The sequence below is a fragment of the Colius striatus genome, chromosome 6, assembly GCF_028858725.1.
Source record: "Colius striatus isolate bColStr4 chromosome 6, bColStr4.1.hap1, whole genome shotgun sequence".
In the NCBI taxonomy this organism is placed as follows: domain Eukaryota; kingdom Metazoa; phylum Chordata; class Aves; order Coliiformes; family Coliidae; genus Colius; species Colius striatus.
The window spans coordinates 5,923,794-5,946,617 of NC_084764.1; the positions used below are offsets into that span (position 1 = coordinate 5,923,794).

At 50.8% G+C, this 22,824-nt stretch overlaps 1 protein-coding gene across 8 annotated transcripts; it reads right to left on the minus strand.

The window, feature by feature from the left end:
- Nucleotides 1-551: 551 nt before the first annotated feature.
- Nucleotides 552-22,235, minus strand: PACSIN3 (protein kinase C and casein kinase substrate in neurons 3). Of its 8 annotated transcripts, none has more exons than XM_061997758.1 (12): nt 22,080-22,223; nt 10,389-10,472; nt 8,863-8,963; nt 8,288-8,444; nt 6,396-6,631; nt 5,888-6,043; nt 5,185-5,360; nt 4,271-4,391; nt 3,700-3,836; nt 3,032-3,097; nt 2,398-2,555; nt 552-872 (listed from the first exon to the last, which is right to left on the minus strand). In XM_061997758.1, exons 3-12 carry the CDS (start codon nt 8,914-8,916, stop codon nt 757-759), a joined length of 1,377 nt encoding a protein of 458 aa, XP_061853742.1. In that variant the 5' UTR covers nt 8,917-8,963; nt 10,389-10,472; nt 22,080-22,223; the 3' UTR covers nt 552-756. The 8 variants fall into 8 exon arrangements, with proteins under 8 accessions (XP_061853742.1, XP_061853738.1, XP_061853739.1 ...); XM_061997754.1 differs by having other exon boundaries at nt 2,398-2,558; XM_061997755.1 differs by lacking the exon at nt 22,080-22,223 and adding an exon at nt 21,800-21,886 and having other exon boundaries at nt 2,398-2,558.
- Nucleotides 22,236-22,824: the final 589 nt, after the last annotated feature.

Sequence of the window (22,824 nt, forward strand, 5' to 3'; positions counted from 1 at the left end):
AGAACAGCACTGCCTTCAGCGGGGGCCAAGGCCCATTGTAGCTCAAAGAACCTCAACTCCAGCAGTTCTATTCACACCTTGGTAGCCTAAACAGCCACACCATGCAAGACAGAAACCTCTTTCTCCTGTCCCCAAGCTACACTATCATTTCATTCTAAATCTGAGGGCAGTGGGAGGGGACATCCAGCTTGCTGCAGCTGTATCACTCAGAGCAGCTGCCTTAGCAAGGGAGCCAACAAGCCTGCAGGTGAAGGATACTGACAACTTTTGAGAGATGTGGGGGAATAAATAGATTTCTGCCAGTCAGCTTGGTGAAGCCAGAAAGGGGAAGCAATACTAGAAGTTCCCTATTGCCCTGCACATCCAAAGTGCCCTGAACAGGAAGCCTGGGGGCAGGGCAGATCCCAGCACCCTGTGGATACTTGTGCTGTGAAGCCAAAGAGGTCTCCTTTCTCTTTTGAAGAGTTGCATGTGTCACTTATTTCCCTTCACTGAGCACAAGTCAAGAGGAGCTGTTCCTTTCTGCACTCCTGTAGTGCTCACAGTCAGGGTGGCCTTAATCATCCTTGTTTATTCATTAGAAAATCCCTACAGGTCTAGGCATTTAAAATGAAGCATCAGTTACGTGGAATACGTGCCCTCAAAGTCCAGAAGTTGCTGGATATGCTGCAAAGGTGGGCTGGGGCCAGTGGTGACCCAAGTGACCTCTGCAGGAGATGCTGGTATGGCTGTGAGACACTGGCAGGGCAGCAGCAATCAGGATCCAACCTTCTCAACATAGTTAGCAGGATAGAGTCCAACTTGGCCATTGAGAAGTCGGCCCTTGCACCAGCCCTGCTCATCTTCCTCACTGATCTTCATTAGTTCTTCACCTAAAAGCAAAGCCAGTCATTAGGAAGCAGCCTTGGGAAAGGCAGTGTGGCATTCTTCCCCACCTCAGGAGAGCTGATATAAAACTCTTGGGGGGAGTCACCACTCTCTTCTCCTCACACTGTGCCACACCACATAGTTTAACAGAGTTACTGACCCCTCCAGGGTCTATGCTCAGCACCATCCCTTAGGCCAGGGGACTGGGACACACACTTCACCTCTGCTGTTCAACACCAGCAGTATTTTTGCAGCCTGTATTCTGCCTGCTTTCACCCCCCAGCACAGTGTGCTTGCCAGCCAGAGATTAAACCATCTCAGAGATTTCTTTCTTAGTGGCTCCCCTGTAGCAGGTGGGAAGGAAATGTGAGAGGCTGCTAAGCTCTGGCTGTTAGGACCCAAAATGACTATTCCATGCTGGAGTGCCTGGTTTGACCAGCAGAGCATGGAATCAACTCATTTCTCAGGCCATGACCAGGAAAGGCTTTCACAACCTTTCCACATCTACTTTAGGAAGGAGCAGAAAGGTCCCCTTCTCCACCAGCAGCAGGTCATGCTTCTGCCAGAGGGACAGATCTGACTGCATCAATAGGCACATCCCACGCTGCCAGATGCTCAAAGTCATCTGCTCTTAAGCCCTATTTGTGCATGCTGCTCAGAGCAGACTCTGAGAGAGGATGACTAAAGGTAGCCAGTCATGCCTCAGTACAACAGAGCAAAGAGCCAAGTGCAACAGCACCCATACTATAACATTTTTTTAAAGCAACAAGTGTTAGGAAGTTTAACTGGGATGGTAACAGCACAGACACTGGCCTCAGGCACGAGCCCCTGCTACTGAAGGACTTCAGTGCCTTTTAAGAGGGGTCTGTTTTGGAGAGGTATAGCACAGAGATACCATGTAGGACTCAAACCAAGCAAGATTAGAGACACTCTAAAGATCCAGATGTCCTCTTGAAAGTGGCAAATGCAAACTAAATTTAAGTGAAGGAAAAGGAGAAGGCTTTGTTTGCTCCAGCATTTTCTCTCACTCAATCCTGTGCTGCGAGCCAGGAATCTCCACTCTCAAGGAATCTGTTTTGCACAGCTGAACTCTGCCTTCAGCAGTGTGCATCAGTCTGAGGAGCTTCCTCCCAAAACACTTGCCTTCTGCTTACTTCAAAGGACAGTCCAGACCACCTATAGGGTTTTTTTCCCCTATTGATGGCACAAGGGAGAAGCCTTTAATAAAGTCTTCAGATACACTGCAGAATAAATGCCTGAGGAAGCAGGAAGGATGTGCTTTGCCACACAGGGTCTACTTGCCCCTACACCAGGGCCAAGGCCCAGGCATTCTCTCTATGTGGCCTCACTCTCAGACTGGAACAGGTTGGGCTGCCCAGTGTATCATCCACCTCAGAGCTGGAGACGGGGCAGGCCAGGGGAAGAACAAGTAGTATCAGTTTTCAGGAAGGCTTCTAGTTCTTAAAGAGTGTTTCAATCAGTCTCAAGGGAGGACGGGAAAAGGTTAGTAAGGGGTTAGTGCTTCTGTACCTGCTTTAAAGCTCAGCTCATCAGCCTCCTGTCCCGTGTAATCATAGAGAGCTCGTACCCGCACACCTGGTACCTGTATGTCCTCCTCATGCCCGTTGGCATCCAGGCACTTCTTGGGAGTGTCCTCATCTGACCACTCCGAAATGTCTTCCTTCCCTCTGCTTTGTGTGTGGAAGGAAAGAGAGAAGGCAACACAGTTGTCAGTAGACTCATCTCTCAGCTGCCTCCCCCTGCCACCGCTGTGCTACAGAACAAGGTGTGAGAGGCCCAACAGCCAAGTGAGGGGAGATACCAAGAGAAGCTGGATTTGGCTGAAAGCATCCCAGCAGTGGAGCCCTGAGGGCCAGGAGGGTAACTCAAAGTATTTTCATGCATGCACACTTCTCCTGGCCTCAGCCTGCTCTAGCAGACCCCTCTCACACAAGGAGGGCCAGTCCTAACTGGACAGCCCAGCTGTGACCTGGCGTATTCCAGCCAAGAGTAAGTCAGACAAGAAAAGCCACATCTCCCATCACAGACAGATGTGTCTGGAACGCCATTTTCCCAGTCAGGAACAAGAGCAGAGGGGAAGAGCAGCAGAGGACAGGCACCTGGAACCCAAACAACCCCTGAAAAGGCTACATTCCATACTGACTTCACATGGGCAAGTGCCCTCAGGCTGTCCGAGAAGAGGCTGTTCTGCTCCTCTTGGTAGGAAAACCTGCGGATTGGCAAATAGAGCCCCTGAATCCAACAGGCTGTGAAACAGTGATGGCCTTGAGGTGTCTCTATATCCCTCTTCTCTGCCCAGTTCGCTTAGGCCAAAGTTCACCTTTTAAAGCAGGAACTCTAGGACATGAGTCTCTTCAGCCTCTCTCTATCCTCCAAGCTTGCAAGGCAAGCAGCTACATCCAGACTCACCAGGTAGTACTCAGCACCATGCCAGAGGACAAAACGAACCAAAACAATCTGATGCCTGCATTTAGGCAACAGTACAGCTAACCAGCAAAGCTGCCAGTTCCCAGCTCTCTCCACCCTGCCTGGGATGAAGGACTGGGGAAAGGCATGCCAGAGTCTCACACAGCATTAGTCTGACCAGGCCAGATGAAGGACCTTTACAAGGAAGGCACCCTCTGAGGCAGTACCTACCAGACAAAACCAAAAAGCATCTACTCTAAGCTCCCTTTCCTACCCTGTCTTTTCCAGAGTGGCATGGGCAAGAGGCAGTAAGCTAAGGAAGAGATCACTCCTAGCAACTCCTTCATGCCCCTGGTGCAGGGCTGTACTTCTATAACCTGATGGATCCCAGAGCTCAGTCCTTACCTTTGCCTTGTCTGCAGAGGGGTCTGTGAGACAACACCATCCCGTGCAGGCAAGATGCTGGTCAGCGTGACATCATCAGCCATCTTGCCACTCTTCTCCTTCTTGGTGATTGGCCTCTGTGTTTCAAGGGACCATTCCTGTTCAAGTAAAAAAGCAGTAACACCATCAAGCCTCTCAATAACCTCTGTGAAGCTTGTTTGACCAATACAGAAAGACAGAACACCAGGTCATCCTTCAGTTGTGGCAGGGTTGGTGAGCTAAGGGGCCTTGCTGGCATAGCATGCTCACTCCTCTTGAATCCCAAAGCACAACAAGAGGGGCTGTGAGAAACAAAACTCATCACAGGGTCCCTGAGGACCAGCTCCTGTTCTTTGACCTTGCAGCTGGATGGCTGGAATATTTGCAGTTTGGCACCAAAGAGCTTGCAACACAACAACAACAAAAGAGCCTTAAACCCTGAGCCTGGTGAGCAAAGACTTGGCCTTTCCAACACAACACTAGCAACCTACTCATTTCAGTAAAGCAGCCAAGTGTTTGGAAATAGCAGTCACATACTAGAATGGAACATCACCTCAAACTGAGGCCAGTTCATGGCCATGCCGGGCCCGTGAGTGTTGCGCCACCACTTCAGGTCCTCCTGGTTGTCTGCAGCCACGATGACTTGGTAGAGATCTCGGTACAATGCATGAAAGCTGCCACCAGGAACAGACACAACCATCAATCAGTAAACAAGTCCCTCAGCAGCTTCTCAAAAGCCAATGAGAAGAGCATAACCTCATGCACAATTACGTAGTGTCCAAAGGCCTGGGGGGATTCAGGGTGCTGGAACAGCAGCTGTTCAGCCCTGGGAACACTGGGCCACCCTTACAGAAGGGTCAATCTGGCCAGGCCTGTTTGGTGTGGCAGTGGCTGATGTCTGCCAGCTCTCAGCATAGCAAGAAAGAGCAGGGCATGTTCTTACACACAGACAGGGAGGTGGCTCCCTCCTGTTGCCACCACCTTTGAGTATCAGAGCACAGAAGACTTTTGGCTCCACCTATTCCTCCCATGTAACCCCTACTCAAGGGCAACTTGTGGGCTTACAGTTATCATTATCTCACAACAGGTCTCAAACTCAGGGCAGAATGGGTGTAATAGCTGTAGGTACAGAAGGCAGAGCTGCATTCCTCAATTACATACAGCACCACGGAGGCATTTCACAGAATAGAAACACACCCACAGAACAGCAGTGGAAATACCCACAGTACTGGACACAGTGGAAGAGGAAGGGTTCAGAGGCAGAAACAATCCCCCCTGGGGAGCCTGGCACTGTCCAGGAGTATGGACACCAGCACTGGTCAGTCTAAAGGGCACCAAATGCCAGCTCTGAGACACACTGGAAGGGGAAAGAGCGAGGCCTGCCTGATGCAAGAAGGCAGCTCCCTTTCAGACACCAGAGCTGACACGTTGGGCTGGCAGACTTCCCTCTTGGGTCAGGGCTGGTACCTTTCACTGGTGGAGAGGTTGAGATGCTGATGCAGATTGAGGAACATGTCCTTAAAGAAGCCCAGTCGCTTGCGCTCTGCTTCCTGACAGCCCTCAAACACCTGCTCCATGTCCTCCATGTAGCGCGGGTTGTAGCGGTTCAGCTCCTCCAGCATCTTCTCGTACTGATCCTTGCACTGCAGCAACCCAGGGTGACAGCAACTGTCAGAGGTGTCCCCTTGATGTGAAACCAGTGGCACTCCCCCCTGCTCTGGCTTGGGAATGACAAGGGTTCCCCCCCTACCCTGTACTGCTCAACAAATACACCGGAGAAGGAAGAGATCCCACAGCTCGTAGCCCAGCCCACTGCTCTCCTAATGTTCCTGCAAGTTCCTTGTTCCTCCTTGTCACCTTATGCACGTTCACTCTTTGGGGCAGGCACACCAACCACTTTTGGCAACCACTTTTTGGCAGCTCCCACCCCCTGTACCAAATCCCTTCTTTTTATAAATGTCTTTACTTATAGATCAGATCTTCCCCAACACCAGAGGCAGAGAGCCCTTGCAATCTCAGTGTAAGTCACTAACCCCTCGGACAACAGGATCCCACAGCTCCTTACAGGCTCCAGCAGGAGCTGCTTCCCCCATTGACAGTACCAGCAGTGTTTTTCCCCTTGAGAGGGGTATCCCTGTGACCCACATGCACACACCACACCCTCACACACCTTCTCAGCCTCCTGAGTGCACTTCTCTACCCGCTCGTGCAGCTTGCGCAGCTGCTCCTGCGACACAGACGAGTCGGCCTTGGCGTGGTTCTCCCTTGTGTGAGCTGTCTTCTCCTCCTTCCGGGCTGCGTGGTAGTTTTTCTTGGAAGTCTCCACCTGAGAGAAGGATGCAGAGAAATGGATCCTCCATTACTCAAGAGAGGGCATGTTAATGTTTGTTAGAGACAAACAGCTGTTTCACGACCCCCTGCCAGGAGCGTGGGCACTCCGCAAGCCATGCTCCAAAGGCTCAGCTGCCACGCAGGAACAGGGAGCCTGTCACCAAAGTCTTCCCCCATGGAAAAGAAGCAACAAAAGCACCAAGAACAAGAGACCATGTAGACATCCCTCCCTGTCTGTCACTCTGTGCTACTCTGGCTAAAGCCAGGTTCTTTGCCCAGTGGCTCCCACACTGCGGCAGGCAGCTCGACTGCCCTTATCCCTCCTTCCTCATTCACACTTTGCTCACGTCTTTCATCTTCTTCACCCAGGGCTTCTGGGCCTTGCAGAACCCATCCTCTGCCTCCTTTGTCTCCTTGAAGCCTCCAATCATCTGCTTGTGGTAGGCCTCCTTCTGCCAGGCCTTGATCTTGTCCGAGTCCTCGCCAGCCAGGTGGTTCCGGACAGCCAAGTGAATTTCACTCAGTTTGTCAGCAGCTGTCAGGAAGGCATGCCAGGCCTTCTCCAGTGTGCCATACTGGGGACCTGCAGGAACAAGCACCAGAGGGGCTCTTACACCTCCTGCCCACAGTAGATTCTTTTCCTCCTACACACACCTATCAGCATGGAGCCACTTCCTCAGCTCTCCCCCATCACGAGCTGGCATTGACTGGTCACGCAGTCCCGACGGGCAGCATCTCTTTTGCTTAACCAGGTAAAAGTTCAGCATATCTGGCTTTAAATTGGGTACTAGGAAAAACTTCTTCACTGAAAGGACTGTTAAGCATTGGAACAGGCTGCCCAGGGAAGTGGTGGACACTCCCCATCCCTGGAGGTGTTTAAAAGCTGTGTAGCTGTGGCACTGAGGGACATGGGTTAGTGGTGGCTGGGGTGGTGCTGGGGAAACAGTTGGACTCCATGATCACAGAATCACAGAATGGTAGGGGTTGGCAGAGACCTCCAGAGATCATTTAGTCCAACTGCCCTGCAGAAGCAGGTTCACCTAGATCAGGTCACATAGGAACATGTCCAGGTGGGTCTTGAAGACCTCCAAGGAAGGAGCCTCCACAACCCCTCTGGGCAGCCTGTGCCAGGGCTCCCTCACCTCACAGTGAAAGAGTTTTTTCTTATGTTTAAGTGGAACTTTCTGTGTTCCAGCTTCATCCCTTTACCCCTTGTCCTGTTGCTACCTACTATAGAAAAAAAGTGCTGCCCCAACCTCCTGACACCCACCACTTAGATATTTATAAATGTTAATAAGATCTCCCCTCAGTCTCCTCTTCTCCAGACTAAACAGCCCCAGTTCCTGCAGCCTTTCCTCATATGAAAGATGTTTCATACCCCTGATCATCTTGGTGTCCCTGTGCTGGCCTCTCTCCAGCAGTTCCCTGTCCCTCTTGAGCTGAGAAGCCCAGCACTGGACACAGGACTCCAGATGAGGCCTCACCAGGGCAGAGTAGAGAGGGAGAAGAACCTCCTTTGACCTGCTGGCCACATTCTTCTTGATGCATCCCAGGATGCCATTGGCCTTCCTTAAAGGTCTTTTCCAACCTCAGTGACTGAGTTAAACTGGCTGTTACAGCCACCTGAGACAGGCATTTCTTCTAGGCAGACAAAGCTGGCCCAGATGGTGCCTGCCAGGAGAAGGCTTCTGTAGAAAGTTCTTCACAGATCTGTCTGGAGTTTCTGGACAGATTCATGACTGAGGCCAAGCTGCTGCCTCAGAGACCAGGAGGCCTTTTGGGGCATCTGTCCCATTGTTTCTCATTACTTTGTGAGACACTACCAGTTTGAGCCCACTGCCACTACATCACAGCATTGGTAGCTATTCTCTGACTGGAGGAGGAGGAAGAGAGGTGGCCAAGCCAACCTTAAAAGGAGAGATCTGCAGTTTGATTTAGACTTGGACTGCCACAGGACTTGCCAAACTAAACAAGTCTTTTTTTTTTTGTAACCAAACACCTGACAATGCAGAGAACTTCCCTCCAAGTGTGATTCACTTGGAGGGAAGTCCTCTGCATTGTCAGGTGTTTGGACTGACAACAAAACCACACACAAACAAAAGACACCCAAGAAAGTCACCCCTGTCCTGGCCAAGGGAAGCCTGTTCTCCCCAGAACAGCATCACCTCGTAAGAGATAGTACTCGAGGGAGAAGGTGCAGTGATTGCATCCCAGTCCCAATCCAACCTGCCAGCTTCACCTTTCTCCACATTGGTCCTCCATTTACGGGACCACTCTGTTAGCTGCTGGGCATAGTTCTTCTCTATCTTGGCTCGCTCCTGGAAGCAGGAGATTAAGTCATTGCAGAGCCGGTAGCCGTCATCCACACGCTTCACCGTCCGCCTGTAGTTCCCAGCCTGGAAGTTCACAAAACATAACCATTTGCACTGCACTGACTTGTGTGGGGTCAAGCACTGCCCAGGGAGGGAGCACGGGCTCTTCTGAAGCCAGCAGCTGGGCTCAGACCCTCCTCTGGTGCTCTCTCAGGCAGGCACAGCAGTGGAGGGAGGAAGCTGGGATGCTTTGCTTGCCCCTCTCACAGCTTAGGTCAGTGTCTGCCAAACAAGGGACTCTCATTCCCCAGCATCTGTGGAGGAAAGGGTCACCTCCTCACTGCAGTAACACACAGCATGCTACTGAACCTCCCCACAGCTCCTCCCTTCCACTCCAAGAACAACATGTCACCCAGGAACCTGAAACTCAACCCTCTAATCCCCCAGGTGGGAGGGAAGAGGACATTCCTGCCTCCCTCACACTCTGATTATTCCTCCTTACCTCCCAGAAACTGCCCTCGGGAGCCTCCCCGCCAGCATCATCTTCTGATGACATCACCCCTGTTTTCTTGCAGCAGAGAATGTTTGCAGATTTCACTTAAGCTGGGGAGAGAGAAAAGTGACTTTGAACCTAGCACTGGCTGAGTCTTTGCAGAGAACACCGTTCTCCATGACTCTTGGAGCTGGAGGAGCCCAACTCACTGCCCCATAGGCAAGTACCAGCATGCCTGTACCTCCAGCAGCAGATGACTAGGTCCAGCAGAGATGCCCAGGGCTGAAACTACCTCCCCCCTCCCTTCAGAGAGACAGCCTTCTTGGCAGGGAGCATCAGGGAAGGATGTTGTGGAAGACAATCTTGCCAAAGCTCAGCTGGAGATGCTGGTGAATCCAATGCCCTTCAGCAGCACCTCTGCAGAGATTCCTTTCTTAACCAAGGCCCTCTTAAAGGTAGCAAAAGCTACAGAAACTGAGAACTAAACATCATTTGAAATCTGCCTTGAAAGACTTTAAATAGGTCTTCTGTCAATGGAGATGACTCCAGGTTCCCAGTATGACTCAGGGCTACAAGTGACCGGAGAAAACAAGGCTGGGCAGTCAGCATGTAGGCATGTCTCACAGCGGGAGGAGCCCTGGGAGCTGCCCACCAGCTGAGCTGGGCTTGAGCAGAACTACAGAAACACCCTAGGGCATACCCAGCACAAATGCCAGTTACCCCACAGCACTGCTTCCCTAGAAACATCCCTGGAGAGCTGCCGTTTGCACCACACTCTCACTGCACTAAGTTCAAAACGTGTGCTGGAAGGTAAGAGGTTCATCTCAGAACTTCTGCCCATTCCCCTGCTCTGCTGCCAGTCTGTTCCTGACACAGTGTGACACTAAGAATTCCCTGGAGAGAGGTTCAGGGTTGCTCTTAAGCAGAAATGAGAGAGGGAGGAATGGAAAGAGGCACAAGGCCGGTCACTCACACACAAACCCTCTTCCATTCTAGGCAAGCCTGGGTTAATGTAGCATAGATGTCCTTTGCTGCCACTTCTCCTCTTGCACATTCCTAGTTATAAAAAGCTCCCCTCACACCCCAGAGAGGTATCTGCTGGTTCTGCCAGCCCACAGAGCACACAGCAGAGATGAAGATCAGGTCAAGAGTCCACATCTCCCACCTCCTGCAAAGCTCTCTGGGTGAGACGAGCCACACAGTGAGGCACCCAACAGACTGCAGGAACTTCTGCTTGTTCTGGAAACAGCCTGGCTCTGTTTGCCCAGCCTCATCCATGGAGAGTGTCACGAGTACATTAATGCTGCTGCTCTGGCTTTCTCCAGAAGATTGAAACTGCTGAATTCCAGCCACAGAAGCAAGTTGTGAAATGGGCCATGACACTCTGGTGCACAAACCTTGAGACCTGAGGAATACCTCCAACCCATGCCAGCAGCTAGCTCTGCCCTCCCCCTGCACCACTCGGCAGCAGGCTGCAAAGCTCTCATGTGCCTCCAGGGCACACAACTCAACCCTTGTCCCCAGTAACTACAGACCTGAAAGCTGAACGTGAGATGCCACAGGGGAGCGGTGGGCAACAGGTAAAGATGTCCCAGGCTCTTCAAACTCCGTGGAGAAGACTGGAGGAGACAGAGATGAGCACAGTCAGACACAGTGCCACTCCTTCACGGGGATGCTGCCTGTTCCAACACATCGCAATCCCAGGGGTGTCCCCTGCTCTGCCAGCTCCTAGGAGGGACACCCTCTGATATAGCAGCTGCAGCCACTGTGCCTCCCGAGATGCCACGTTCCAGCACGTAGGAGAGATGCCAAATCCTTGTGTCACAAGATCTAACCCCTGAGAGAGCTAAAATAGAAACGGTGGGGCGGCGTGACAGCACTGTGCGGGAAAGGTGGGATCACAACAGCTGAGGAAGGGAACGGCTCAGGGCCAGGAAGGCCCAGAATAAGCACACTCCCCAGGCACTGTACGTGGGGCCTGGGCCCCCTCACCCCACAGGCTCTGCCTGGCAAACCCCACTGCCTCTGGGCACTTCTACACCTGGCTGGCTTTGGGGGGCAAAAGGGAAGGACGCACATAAGCACTTTCTCCAGTCCATTTTTACTAAAGATGAAGGATATTTATACACAAAAACAAAGGACTCTGTATATCAAAAAGCAAACCTGAAGCTCACAAGGAGGCATATTCTGGTCTAGAGGCCTGAACTCCTTTTAGTAGCAGAGCACCCAGTGCTGTCTGGGTAGGATGGGGCTCTCTGCCAGCAGAGCTTTTTTGTGCCTCGGTTCCGTAAGCTGTCCCCATCACAGTCACAGAAATACTTTCTTTTGCCATTTTGGTATTGTAACTGTCATCAACTTTCCACAGAGGGAAAGGGAAGTAAAAGTCCTGCAGAGAGTAAGGGAAGCGAGGACAGAAAGAAGCATTTTCCTTTACCACACATTCACTTCCCTGAAGCTTTACTTGAGTCTATTTGAAAAACAGAAAGAAGGAAAAAGTACATTTGTTTATTGCAAACAGACTAGGGACCTGAGGTGAGGAAGGGGTGGGGAGGAAGAGTTGGGACACTTTTAAGTGATCCGAGTCACTGGTTAAAGACTTCTAGCTCATCATAAACCATCTAAGGCCTCCCAGCAATCCCCAGTAAAACCAGACTACACATTCCTGAAATTGCTAAGATTAAGCATACTTTTACAGAACCATTCATGAAGGTTTTTGAAACTTGCCCCAGACCCTTCCTTTCTTGCTCCTGATGAAGACACAGATCAATTAGATATGACACATGAAGGCTGTATCACTTTTTCCATCCCCACAGCGCCATCCCCGCTTTATCAGGAAGCAATGAATCACAAACATGCCTTCCATCTCTGGTTTCCAATTCAGGATGACTACACAGTGCTAGCAAATTTGGGGCTGAATGCAGAAAGCTGTTGTCTGTCAGAGTGTGCCTGTTTGTTTGAGGGACAGTTAAGCAAAGTCCAAACAAACCCCAACCCCCGAATCCATCCTTTCTGCAGTTTCCACATCAAATTTGAGCCACACCTATTTATTTTCTCAGGAGTTAAGACACACAAATAACTGAATATGGATCAACAAGCTCTGAAACATCCTAGTGGCTGTGCTGGATCAGACTAAAGGCTCCTGTAGCCTCTGTAGACAGCCTTCCCTCACTTTGAGAGCAGAGCAAGCATACATGATGCCTCTGCATGCTCCTCAAGCCTCTAACCATTTAACAGCAGCTTCCTGAGCTGGATGTGGCACCTATGAATTTAGTAACCTCAATGGATTTCTCTTCCATTGATTCCTCCACTCTGCTTTTGAACCCACGTGAGTTCTCAGCATCCACAGTATCATGTGGCAAAGTATCCCACAGCTTGAGGCTATCCTGTACTCACCAGCACAGTAGCTAGGTGGGAGAATACTATGAAGGGGTATAATATTTCTACAAGCTGACCTCCATGACCTGAGTAGCAGCCAGTCAAGTACATATTTCCATAGGAGTTGTACAGACTTTGCAGAAGTCCAGAAAAATCAGGCCTAGTAGATGCAAGAAGGTCAAAGAACAAGGAGGACCCTTTTCTGCCAGGCTTTTTCTGGACTTTACATACTCCACGAGCCCACGTCAGTAAGCAGATCAAATTGGATCTACATGCAGACACAGGGAAGGTACTTAGTACTGCACATAGGGGCTGAAGAACAGCTGCTGCTGTCACCCTCAGCCCTAAAGAGCAAATAGATTGCCACTCCACCCCCTCATGTCTAGTTATTCCCCAAACACTGCCTGTGTTGTGAGCCATGAGCTTGAGACCAGGGAAAACTTGAGTTGGCCAGGAAAAGCAAATACAAGAGTTACACATGTCAAAGCCTAGAGGTTATTTTACAGCAAAGCAGGGGTGACAGGGCTACCCCGTGGCCAGCCTGACCTACCCAGAGCTACCACACAATTCAGGAGAGCTGGCAGAGCTTGTTTAGTGTGAGCAATGTAGCTGGAGTTACGTTGGGTCAGCACCACATACAGAACTCTTGATGCCACTGCCACCTCTACTGAGAGGAGGCTCTCTAGCAACTCATATCTACAGGGCAAAGGAATGTTGATCCCTACTTATCTGCCTTCTTCTTTCAGCTCTCGCAGTTAAGAGCTACTTGAGACCTCAGTGCAGCTCCTGCAAGACAAGCTCTCTGAAGAAGGAAGGAGACACTACATCTGTATTGACTTCACACCTCTGCAGGGTCACGGACGAGGGCATCACAGACACCACCACAGCCACCAACATCAGGTAAGCAAACTGAACCATGCAAATGAGATTTCTGCAGAGCTACACCACCTTCTCTAGTAGTGTTAGAAAAGGAACTCTCCTCCTTCCCCCAAATACCTGCTCTCACTTATGATCAACATCGTTATTAGGCCACACTTGCTATCAACTCCTTATTAATTGATCTCATGAAATGGCTCTTGGTCTTTAGCTGCAGAAAGGTATGGCTGATGAATGCCTCCCTGGTACTGAGCTCCACTCAGGGAAACTGGCACTTCCCTTGGCATGGCAGAGCTGTTTCCACCTTTAACCATGTTGTTAATCTCTGCTGCAGTCACACATCTCAGACCACAGATCCCTGCCCTCGCACCAAGGTGTCAGGCTAAAACCTTCCCTTTCAAAAGGTGTCAGCTTGGCAACACACTGCATGTTTGCACAACGTGAGTAAAACAGCATCCTGATCCACAAATAAAACTTCTAGACCCAATAGTAATAATCACCCTTCTCCACTTTAGAAACTTTTCCCTAAGGCAGGTAAACCACAGAACCTCTTCCTTCTACACCATGCTGCAACACTTCCAGCCTCCAAATGCCCAAGGCATCACTTCTGCACATTGCTTGACTGCCTCCTGGGACTTTGTGAGCAACTCTTTTCCCAAGTTTGCCAAGAACAAGCCTCTGAACTCTACAAATGTTCAAAAGACTGGTGCACACAGCCCTACAGGAATTCATCCACAGAAACAGAGCTTGTAGGCTGCATGAGACAAGGCCTTACCCAACTCCTTTCCCAAGTGCAACAGCAAATGCTGGATGCAGATACATATAAGAACAAGTTGAGTTATATTTATCTAGACATAGTAACTGAGGTTTTGGTGGAGGCACATTTTTATGGTGGACCAATTTCTATACAGGTGTTAAAGCCAAGCTAAGCAGGAGTTTTAATCAGGAATGGGCTGCTACTGATTTCCACCACCAAACAACAACTAACACCACGAGGCAGCAATGTGAGATTCCTGTGGCAAATGGTTTGATTCCCAAAGAGTCACTTTTCTGTGTAACAGGCAGTGGTGAAGGTTATGTTTTCCTCCAGGGCACTCTTGCAGATAAATGTTTTGATCTGAACAACCCAAACACAGCAAAGGATGACAGCCCCTCTCCCCTTACACAGGAGGAAACACAGAAACCTTGTCTTTTTCTGCTAACTTGTCAGAAAGGAACTAGAGAGCTTGAGCCATGAGAACCCATATGATCCCAAGAGTGTAATGAACTGGATTGCTGCTGGTAAAGCAGTGCTAGGAAGGTCTTTGATGGAAAGAACAAAGTGGAGCATGGCATAGGACAGTGTCCTTTCCAGCATCTCCATCTTCAGAGGCACACATCCAGTAGCTCTGAATCAATGATTTGATGATGCCCAGTAACATGCCATTACGAAGAAGGCCTGATGTTCACAGGTGCACTCACCTTTCTCAAGAGGGGCCAGCTCTCTATAGCTAGAGAGGATGCCACGTAACATGAAGCTCCTCCAAAGCTTCCCTTAGAGATTTTTAATCTCCCTGCTGCAGTCACACCCTCGGTGGAGTCACCTGACTGGGACAGGGCCCACAAGCTGGCGTTTGGCAGCCGCTCCGAGGGGCTGGGGCTTCGAGAAAGATTGCAGCTCAACTCTCCAGCCAGGGAGAGGTCAGAGACAGCAGGCAGAACAGCAACTACACACAAAGGTCGTTTCAGCTATGCACAAGCCTGTAACAGAAGCCTGTCTCCCGGACAATGATTCTCTAGAGACCATATGGCTGTCCACTAGCAAAATCCTCTGTGATCATACTCATGTACTCAGACATAAGAAAGGTCCTGTTCCACTTCAGGGACTGACCTACTCGGTTTAGGTGCTGCTCTTCATTCAGACCACTGCTTCTCGATATTAACCTTCTCCACATTCAGACCAAGCTGATGTACTGAAGACAGACATTCCCCTATGCATTCCTCCAAGTTCTTTTTGAAATGTTTATCCAGAATTGGAACATCTGTAATGGAACAACTCTCCTAAGAGGAAAGGCTGCAGGACCTGGGGCTGTTTAGCCTGGAGAAGACTGAGGGGGGACCTCATCAAGTATTTAAAAGGTGGATGTCAAAAGGATGGGGCAGCACTTTCTGTTGTTCCCAGTGACAGGACTAACAGGCACCAAAAAAATCCACTTAAACACAAGGGGAAAGGGTGAGGGAGCCCTGGCCCAGGCTGCCCAGGGAGGGTGTGGAGGCTCCTCCTCTGGAGGTTTCCAAAACTGCCTGGCCATGTTCCTGTGTGACCTGCTGGAGGGGAACCTGCTTTAGCAGAGGCTTGGACTAGATGATTTCTAAAGGTCCCTTCCAACCCCCACCATTCTATGATCCTAATTATATACTCTCCACTTCTATTAGCTACTCTATCAAGTTTTCAAAAGCCAAGGCTACAGAACAGGCTTCTACCAACATATTGCTGTTGATCCAAAGGCTGAGATTACTGACCAGCACAGCTTTGCCAGGCAGAATTGTTCCACCAAGAATGGGAAAATATCTGCTTTCCCTTCCAATATGATGTAGATCTTGAGTATTACAGGAACAGACAGCTCTCCTGGTTAGGACAACGAGACAATATTAATGAAGGAATGTATTGGGCTATCAACTGGCAATCAACACATTGGGCTGTTTTAATTCTTCCTTAATTGTTCTTCCTAAGGATAATTTGATTCTAATCCCAAATATCCAGAGTTTAAGGATGGAGAAAGTCAGTGCTGGACCACAGGGTACCACACTCTAACAGGGCAACAAGCCACTTTCAGTTGGTATGTTCAAGACAGTGGCTGGAGTAATCTTGACATGTGTTGTGTCAGTGCATTTAACTGGGAGCTACAAAGAGAAGCAGCAGAGAGCTTAATAAAGACACATGCAAGCTATCTGGAAGGGTACCACATAACATAGCTCCAGTTCCACACCTTAGCATGCCCACTTCCCAGTCCTCACACTCCCTGTCTTATCCCTTTCCCAGGGCAAGGTTTTAACCCATGCAGATGTAGAGAACCTGTAATCTCTACTGTCCCACTCCATGAGCCTCTTCACTTGCCTTCCATGCTGGGTACTTCTCAGGGTACTTCCTACCCTGCTGCACCAGTCTCCACCAGTAAACACCAAGCTTGCCAGTAAAGACATGTAATCAGCACTTCCCTTTTTTCAGAAGGGATCCCAAACAACTGAAAGCTATTTCTTCCTATATAACTGATAAACAGGTGCTTAAAGCTCCAGTGGAAACTACTATACCCCTTCTTAGCAGTCTGTCTGCACTCAGTGTGGACAGTTTCTCCACGATTTAAGCAGCCTTTCAGCTGGTCTTGTCTCCTCTGCACCCAGTGACTGGCAAAACAAGATCAGTACACCATCTTGTAACACAGTTACCTATAACTTAGTAAAGGTAACTCACTGCAATAGCAGGCTGAGCCAGTCCACCCACTTCCAACCAGGGTTTGAGTAAATAAGTTTGTTTGGTTCAGATCTTTATGTGAACAGCAGTGATCCAAGCAGAACAAAATTCCCCAGCCTCATCCAACCCTGAGCGAAAACAGAAACTGGAAGGTGATGATCAGGGGTATTTCCTGTGGTTAGGAGGGGATAAAAAAAAGGCAACTCCTTTAAATCCTTGTCAATGGAACATTCTCCTTCAGTGCTTGAATCACCTTGCAACCCTGAGAGCAGAGATCAAGTTTACTTGAATGCATTTCTGAAGCCTTAAGGAAGCAGACTGCAATCAATGCAGTCCAACAACCGTCAGAGGAGCCACAAGCCACTTGGCTCCACTCTGACACTGAGCTTCTGGTGGCCTCTTCCACCCCTGACAGCACAGCAGCCTGATGCCTCCTATGGGCCTTCTCTGCCCCCTCCTCCCATTCACAGGTCACTGGGACTGCTGTAACTCAGCTGCAGTTCTGCAACTTCTGGCTTCACTTTATTTCTTCATGTTTTTATCTTGGCAAAAGCTGATTTACTAAAACTGTTTACTACATGAATACTTTTCTTCCAAATCTTTATATAACACAAACAAGAACCTGAAATAAGATCATCATCAAAGCGTTTCTGAAGTTCATCCAGTTCCCCACAGAGTTCTGAGTCCCAAACAAGACACAGAAGGAAATACAACCAACTTTTTAAAGTGAGAGCTGAATAAGAGAAGACAGAGTGCTAGGACATCTCTCATGGTAAAGGAGAAGGAGGTAAAGCAACACACCCATTGCTTTGCTTCCATGTTGTGGTCAGTTCCTTCACTTTGATAGCAAGGCTTTTTGTCACCAGAGCTAGGTTTACTCCATTGTCTCCTCACAGGAAAATGTATATAACATAAATAACAACTGCAACTGTAAGGCAGCCTTCAGTGCTGTACAAATCAGCAGGGCTAGAGACCAGCTTTTATACAGAACCATTTCACACAATCTTTCCCACAGGCACGTAAAAGGAACCTCTGCAAACTGAAGAGAACATTCACTAACTTAGATTCCCTTTGCAGCATGTCCTGGTTCAAGAAGAGCTTGGCAGATTCACTCAGTCTGTAGGTATTCCTTTTCTGAAGATACCCCTAAGTCTTCCTGACAGATTTCCAAGAGGTAGGCATGGATAACAGGGCTGAAGCTGGGGAGCCATTAGGAACTGGCCCACACCATGGATATTCATACTTCATGCGTTCTTCTTGAAGTTCATTATCCTGTATGTCATGGAGCAACTTTTGCCAACTTCCCTACCAGCTCCACAGCATCTGCTCTTTGGTATCAGTAAGGCCTCATCAAAAACATATTTTGGATCTCAAGCTGAAGAACAGGACTATTAATATAAATTACTTGATATCCCAAGTGCTATCCACAAGACTCCAGGACAACACAAGCCAATGGGACAGCCACACATTACAGGATAGCTTTTAATTGTTCAGCATCACTGGAATGTCATTTGCCTTCCCAGCCCATTGCCCAAAGCAATGATCTCAGTTTCTGATCCTGGGACTCAACCCTACACGTGAGGAAAGAACACTGGGAGGCTTTTTAAAAAGAGAAACCACAAACAGAACAATTCAGTGGTGTTTATTCCCCCTCTAATGGCTCCCTGAAGCGGCTCCTACCCCACAGCTCAAAACCTTAGTCTTTGCCTGCAGTGGGGTTGAAGGCTGCTGGAGTTGACAGGTTTTCACACAGATTTCCACAGGTCAACAGCCCTCTTAAGGAACAGCTAACTGAAAACACCAAACCTTCCAAATAAATACACAGAATCATTCAAGAAGTGAGATATGCTGCATCTTCTCCTAATCCTCTATGAAAGCTTCATGCCCTTGTCAGCAGCAAGCCTGCTTCAGAGCCCTACACAGCACGCTGCAGCTGACACAGCTCAGCACACACAGGGGCAGGAGAGGTTTGGCTCAGCAAGAGGGATGCTGAGGGGCGGGTGGAACTTGCTGCCAACAGATAATCACCTACAGGACACTGAAAAGATTGACCACGTCCCCAACAGCCCAGACAAGAGGCAAGTACCGAATCTTCCGGCAAACAGGAAACACAGCTTGGGCAAGCTCACAGCATGGACAGGGCTGAGGAGGCTGAAGACTTGCCAACACTGTTAGTTGTGGGTTGCCCACAGCAATTTAAACTCCCCTAGCCTGGAAAAACTTACTGACAGGTCACAATAAACAGAGTCCTACCACGGTCACCACTAAAAGCACAAAATCCCACACAAGCCTAATGCCTCTGGATCCAGGCCCCCAGTACCATGGAGATTTCTCACATGCCTCTTCAACAAACTACAACACTCAGTGACAACCACGAGACTCAACACACAAATTCTCACTATCCCAAGTCTGAAAGGCTCTTTCCCATCATGCCATTCACAGCGAGGAGAGACCACTGAAGGCTGAAATACGATTAGGATGCCAGTCACATAGATTGCCTCATAGCAGCGCCCAGCTTCAGCCCACGTTTCAGCTTGAAGGAACACGTCCAGTCGACAAAACAGAGCTGGATGATTACAGCAGGGGACGCACCAGGCTCTCTGCACTGACATTACACTTTTTGCTGCTGGAAAAAAAAAATCTTGTGCCCAGACACTCAAGAGATCATCTGGATGTTAAATTACAGTGGTCACCATGCTGCAAGGTAACGGCAGAAAACTACCTCTTGAACAGCTTCTTAACTGCTCTAAGGATGCAAAGTTCTTCTGTTAACTCTCCAAAGAGCAAAATCCCAAATTCTTCATGAAAACTTCCAGACACAGTAGTTGCTGGTCTCTGTTCCAACCACTGTGGCCTTCAACTAAAATATTAAGGTGCTTTTTTTAATCTCTCTGACACAATTCCCTGTCATCCAGTACCCTCTACGCCCATCACACTGAGTAACTAGTGATAAAACAGCTTGCCTGATCAGAAAGTCTGGTTTAAAAAGATAAGAGCCCCTCAAAGAGCTTAAACAGCCCTCCTATTGTTTAGGCATTTCCCCATGAACTCTCAAGAGCAGCCCAAATTCACACATCACTGATCAGCTGACGGCAAAAATAGAGGCAGTTTATTAATGCTCTCTGATCAAGAGCATAGCTTTTTCCACTCAGGCTACAGGCAGATACTTTTAGCTTTTGAGGTCCCCAGCTCAATCCCCACATGCCTGCCATGACACAGACCAAAGAGTTCGAACCACAACTGAATCATCTCCACCACTCAAGATGGCCAGAATAAAGACTGTACAGCATTTGCCACACTCAGTGATATCATAGGAGTTCCTAACAGAGCTCATGTTGCCCCTGGTGCGGTGACTGATCTATTCACCCAAGAAAAGCTGTCACATTACAAATATACCCGACTCTGTCATTGAATTAAAGCCAAAAAAGGTACTTTTTTGTTTTAATTCGCCCATGTTCATCCAGGGAAAGCCCACAAGGTTCAGGGTAGCTCTTGTATAACCCACAGTCTGCTGAGGACCTGTGGCATTTTGGCACCCTGCAGTCACACACAGCTCTTCTTCACTCGCTCACGGATGATAATGGGAGTTCCAGGTGGGCAGCTGTTCTCCGGCCTATATGTGGCTGACACATTGAAGTCACTGCTTTTTACAGGCTGAGAAGACAGTCTTCACTTGAACAAGTGCAGACAAGCCAGAGAAGCTCAAACTCATAGGTCAGAAGGCAAAAAAAAAGCCAATAAAGCAATACAATTCAGCAGGCACAGAACAGGGAAGGCAGCAAGCAGCTGATCCAGATCACACATTCATCCTGTTCCAAGCTGCAACTCAAAGGACAATGGAGGAAAACATTTTAGGGAACTTCTAGTGAGACACCATTAAAAACACACAACCCTACCAAAGCAGAAGAGACTCTGACTCTCACAGAACACACGTTGTGCGTTTCACTACACAGGAGGATGAATCCTTGCCCGAAAGAACGTGCCCAGTTACACAATGCACAGGGAGAAGCTCCACTTTGACTCCACCCAGAGACCAGTTCACACCTGGAGCCAGGAGGAGCTGGACCCTGTCATTTTAGCCCACACACTACTGTTGTGCATTCTGCACCCATTACACACTGAGAATGACTTGGGTCTTGGTAAGACTCTGTGACTTCTGGGTGACATCTGAATTCCAGGGTGGAGTGGGAGGCTCTGCTAGGGTTCTGCACTGCAATCAATTACCATCATATCAGAGATGCCTTCGTGCAAATTAGGCTGGCAGTGGATTTGAAGGGGAGAGAGGCTCATCTCTCATTTTGGGAGGCAGGCAGCACCAGTCGGGTAAGTGGGGTTAAAGAGTGAACGAAAAGGCTGGACAACTTCCTAAGGCTAGGGGCAAGTGTCCGAAGGTAGTCAGCCAACCTCTCACCCACCGCCGTGCCCCGAGCCTACTGCAAGCCTGAAGAACTGAAGCAAGTAAAGAACACATAGTTGGCACAGAAAGTAGAGAAACTGGTTAACGTGTTTGGGCCACGCTGGCTCCACTGATCGATAGCTCCGCAGAGATCGCGGATCCCTCCTCCCGCACGCAGTGACAAATCATAGACTGGCTCTTCTCAAGCGCTGGATCTTCAGGCCCACTAATACCCTCCATGTTTATCAGCTTTCTCCTGCCCTGGGCTGGAGAGGACACGGTAACCCCCGCAGCCGCCCGGGGCCAGGCGGCACGGCCGCGGGCAGCGCCTCTCCCGGGTGTCCCCTCCCGGACACCGAGGCTACTGTCAGCAGCCAAAAGGGAGAAAAAGAATGAGCAAGGAAAGCCAGGAACGTCCCGCTCGGCGTCAGGAGCCCGGCTCACGGACCGGCAGTACAGATCCCCCGAGACACGGGGGTGCAGCCCCCCCGAGCCCAGGCTCCAGCGAGGCCTCTTCCCCCGGGGGTCCCGGGCAGCCGCTTTACCCCATCTCTCCGTCACTGCGCTGCCAGCGCCCGCGGCTCCGGTTTCAGAGTGGGAAGCGGCTCGACGCGCACGCAGCACAAAGGGGCCCCTGTCCCCGCGGCGGGCGGAGGCGCCGACTCCGCTGGGAGGGGGAACCCTCGGCAGCCCCCAGCGACGGGCCGGCGGCGGCAGGCCCGCTCCGGGAAGGTCGGGCTGGCAGTGGGGCGGGAAGGAGCGACCCGAGCTTCCCCGGGATCCCACCGCAACCCGCCTGGCACCGCGGCCCCCGGTCCCTCCCAGCCGCGCCGCTCCCCCGCGCTTACCAGCGGTCTCCGCTCCGCGCCGAGCCGAACCGAGCCGAGCCGCCTCCCGATCCCCTTCTGCCCACGGGCAGCGCCTGCCGGGGCACCGCCTCCCCCTCCCGCCCCCTTTCCGTGAGGAAACTTTTCCCTCGCAGCCGCCAGCGCCTCCCGAGCCGCAGGGAGGCGGGAGCGGGCCGGGCCGTCCGCCGGGACCCCCGGCATCCCGCAGCGAACCGATCCGCACGACAGCCCGGCCCAGGGGAGCGGAGCTGGCCGCCGCAGAGGTGACCCCGCCGCTTACCTCGCAGGCAGCGTGGCTCGGCTCGACGTGCGGCGGCCACCTGGGCTGGGAGCGGGCTGCGTCCTCCCCCTATTTTAACTGCGGGACACGGGGGCTCCTGCCCCGCCTCCAGCAGCTCCCGGCGGGGCGGGCCCGGCCCGGGGCACTCCGGTGGCGGCGGGGCAGCTCCAGCCAGGCTCCCGCCTCCCCGCCCCCCTCCGCCGGGCTCTTGATCCAATTAACAGACGGCTGCCGAGCGGGCTGTACCCGGGCAGGTGGAGCCAGGGGCGAGGAGGGGCTCCCGTTGCGGTTCTCCCGCCAGCAGGAAGGCCTGGGGTGGGCCCCGAGGCGCGGGCTGAGGAGGGGGCTGCGGGCGGGCCGTGTCCTGCGGGAGGCCCTGCCCGGCCGGGTCACCTCGCGGTACGGCGGGCAGCGGGAGCGGGGGAGAGGCGGCCCGGTGAGGTGCTGCTCGGCTCAGTCCCGGGAGTTGGAGTCGTCACTGGATGTGGGGCTTTAGCTCACTTTTTAGTTCGTTTGTGTGCTGCGGGAACATAACGGAAGACTTGCAGGTCGAAAACCACAGCTGTCAGCTGCTAATTGCTGCTTAGCCCCGTGTGCTGGGCAAGTAGAACATCCTTGCTCAGATAACACAGGCCTGTGATGGACTCAGAGGCACCTCTCAGACATTCTAGAGATTCCTGTCTCGCTGTGGGGAAAGATCAAAGCAGAGTGGAAAACTGTAGGTAAAAAACAGCCCCTGATCTAT

What these genes read in the sequence shown, in the direction of transcription:
- PACSIN3 (XM_061997756.1), bottom strand. Translation starts at nt 8,916, where the DNA reads ATGTCATCAGAAGATGATGCTGGCGGGGAGGCTCCCGAGGGCAGTTTC. An exon ending in CCGAGGGCAGTTTCTGGGAG is followed by an intron (nt 8,445 to 8,862) that starts GTAAGGAGGAAT and finishes GTGAACTTCCAG; the next exon opens with GCTGGGAACTACAGGCGGAC. An exon ending in AACCTCTCCACCAGTGAAAG is followed by an intron (nt 4,392 to 5,184) that starts GTACCAGCCCTG and finishes TCCTGGTGGCAG; the next exon opens with CTTTCATGCATTGTACCGAG.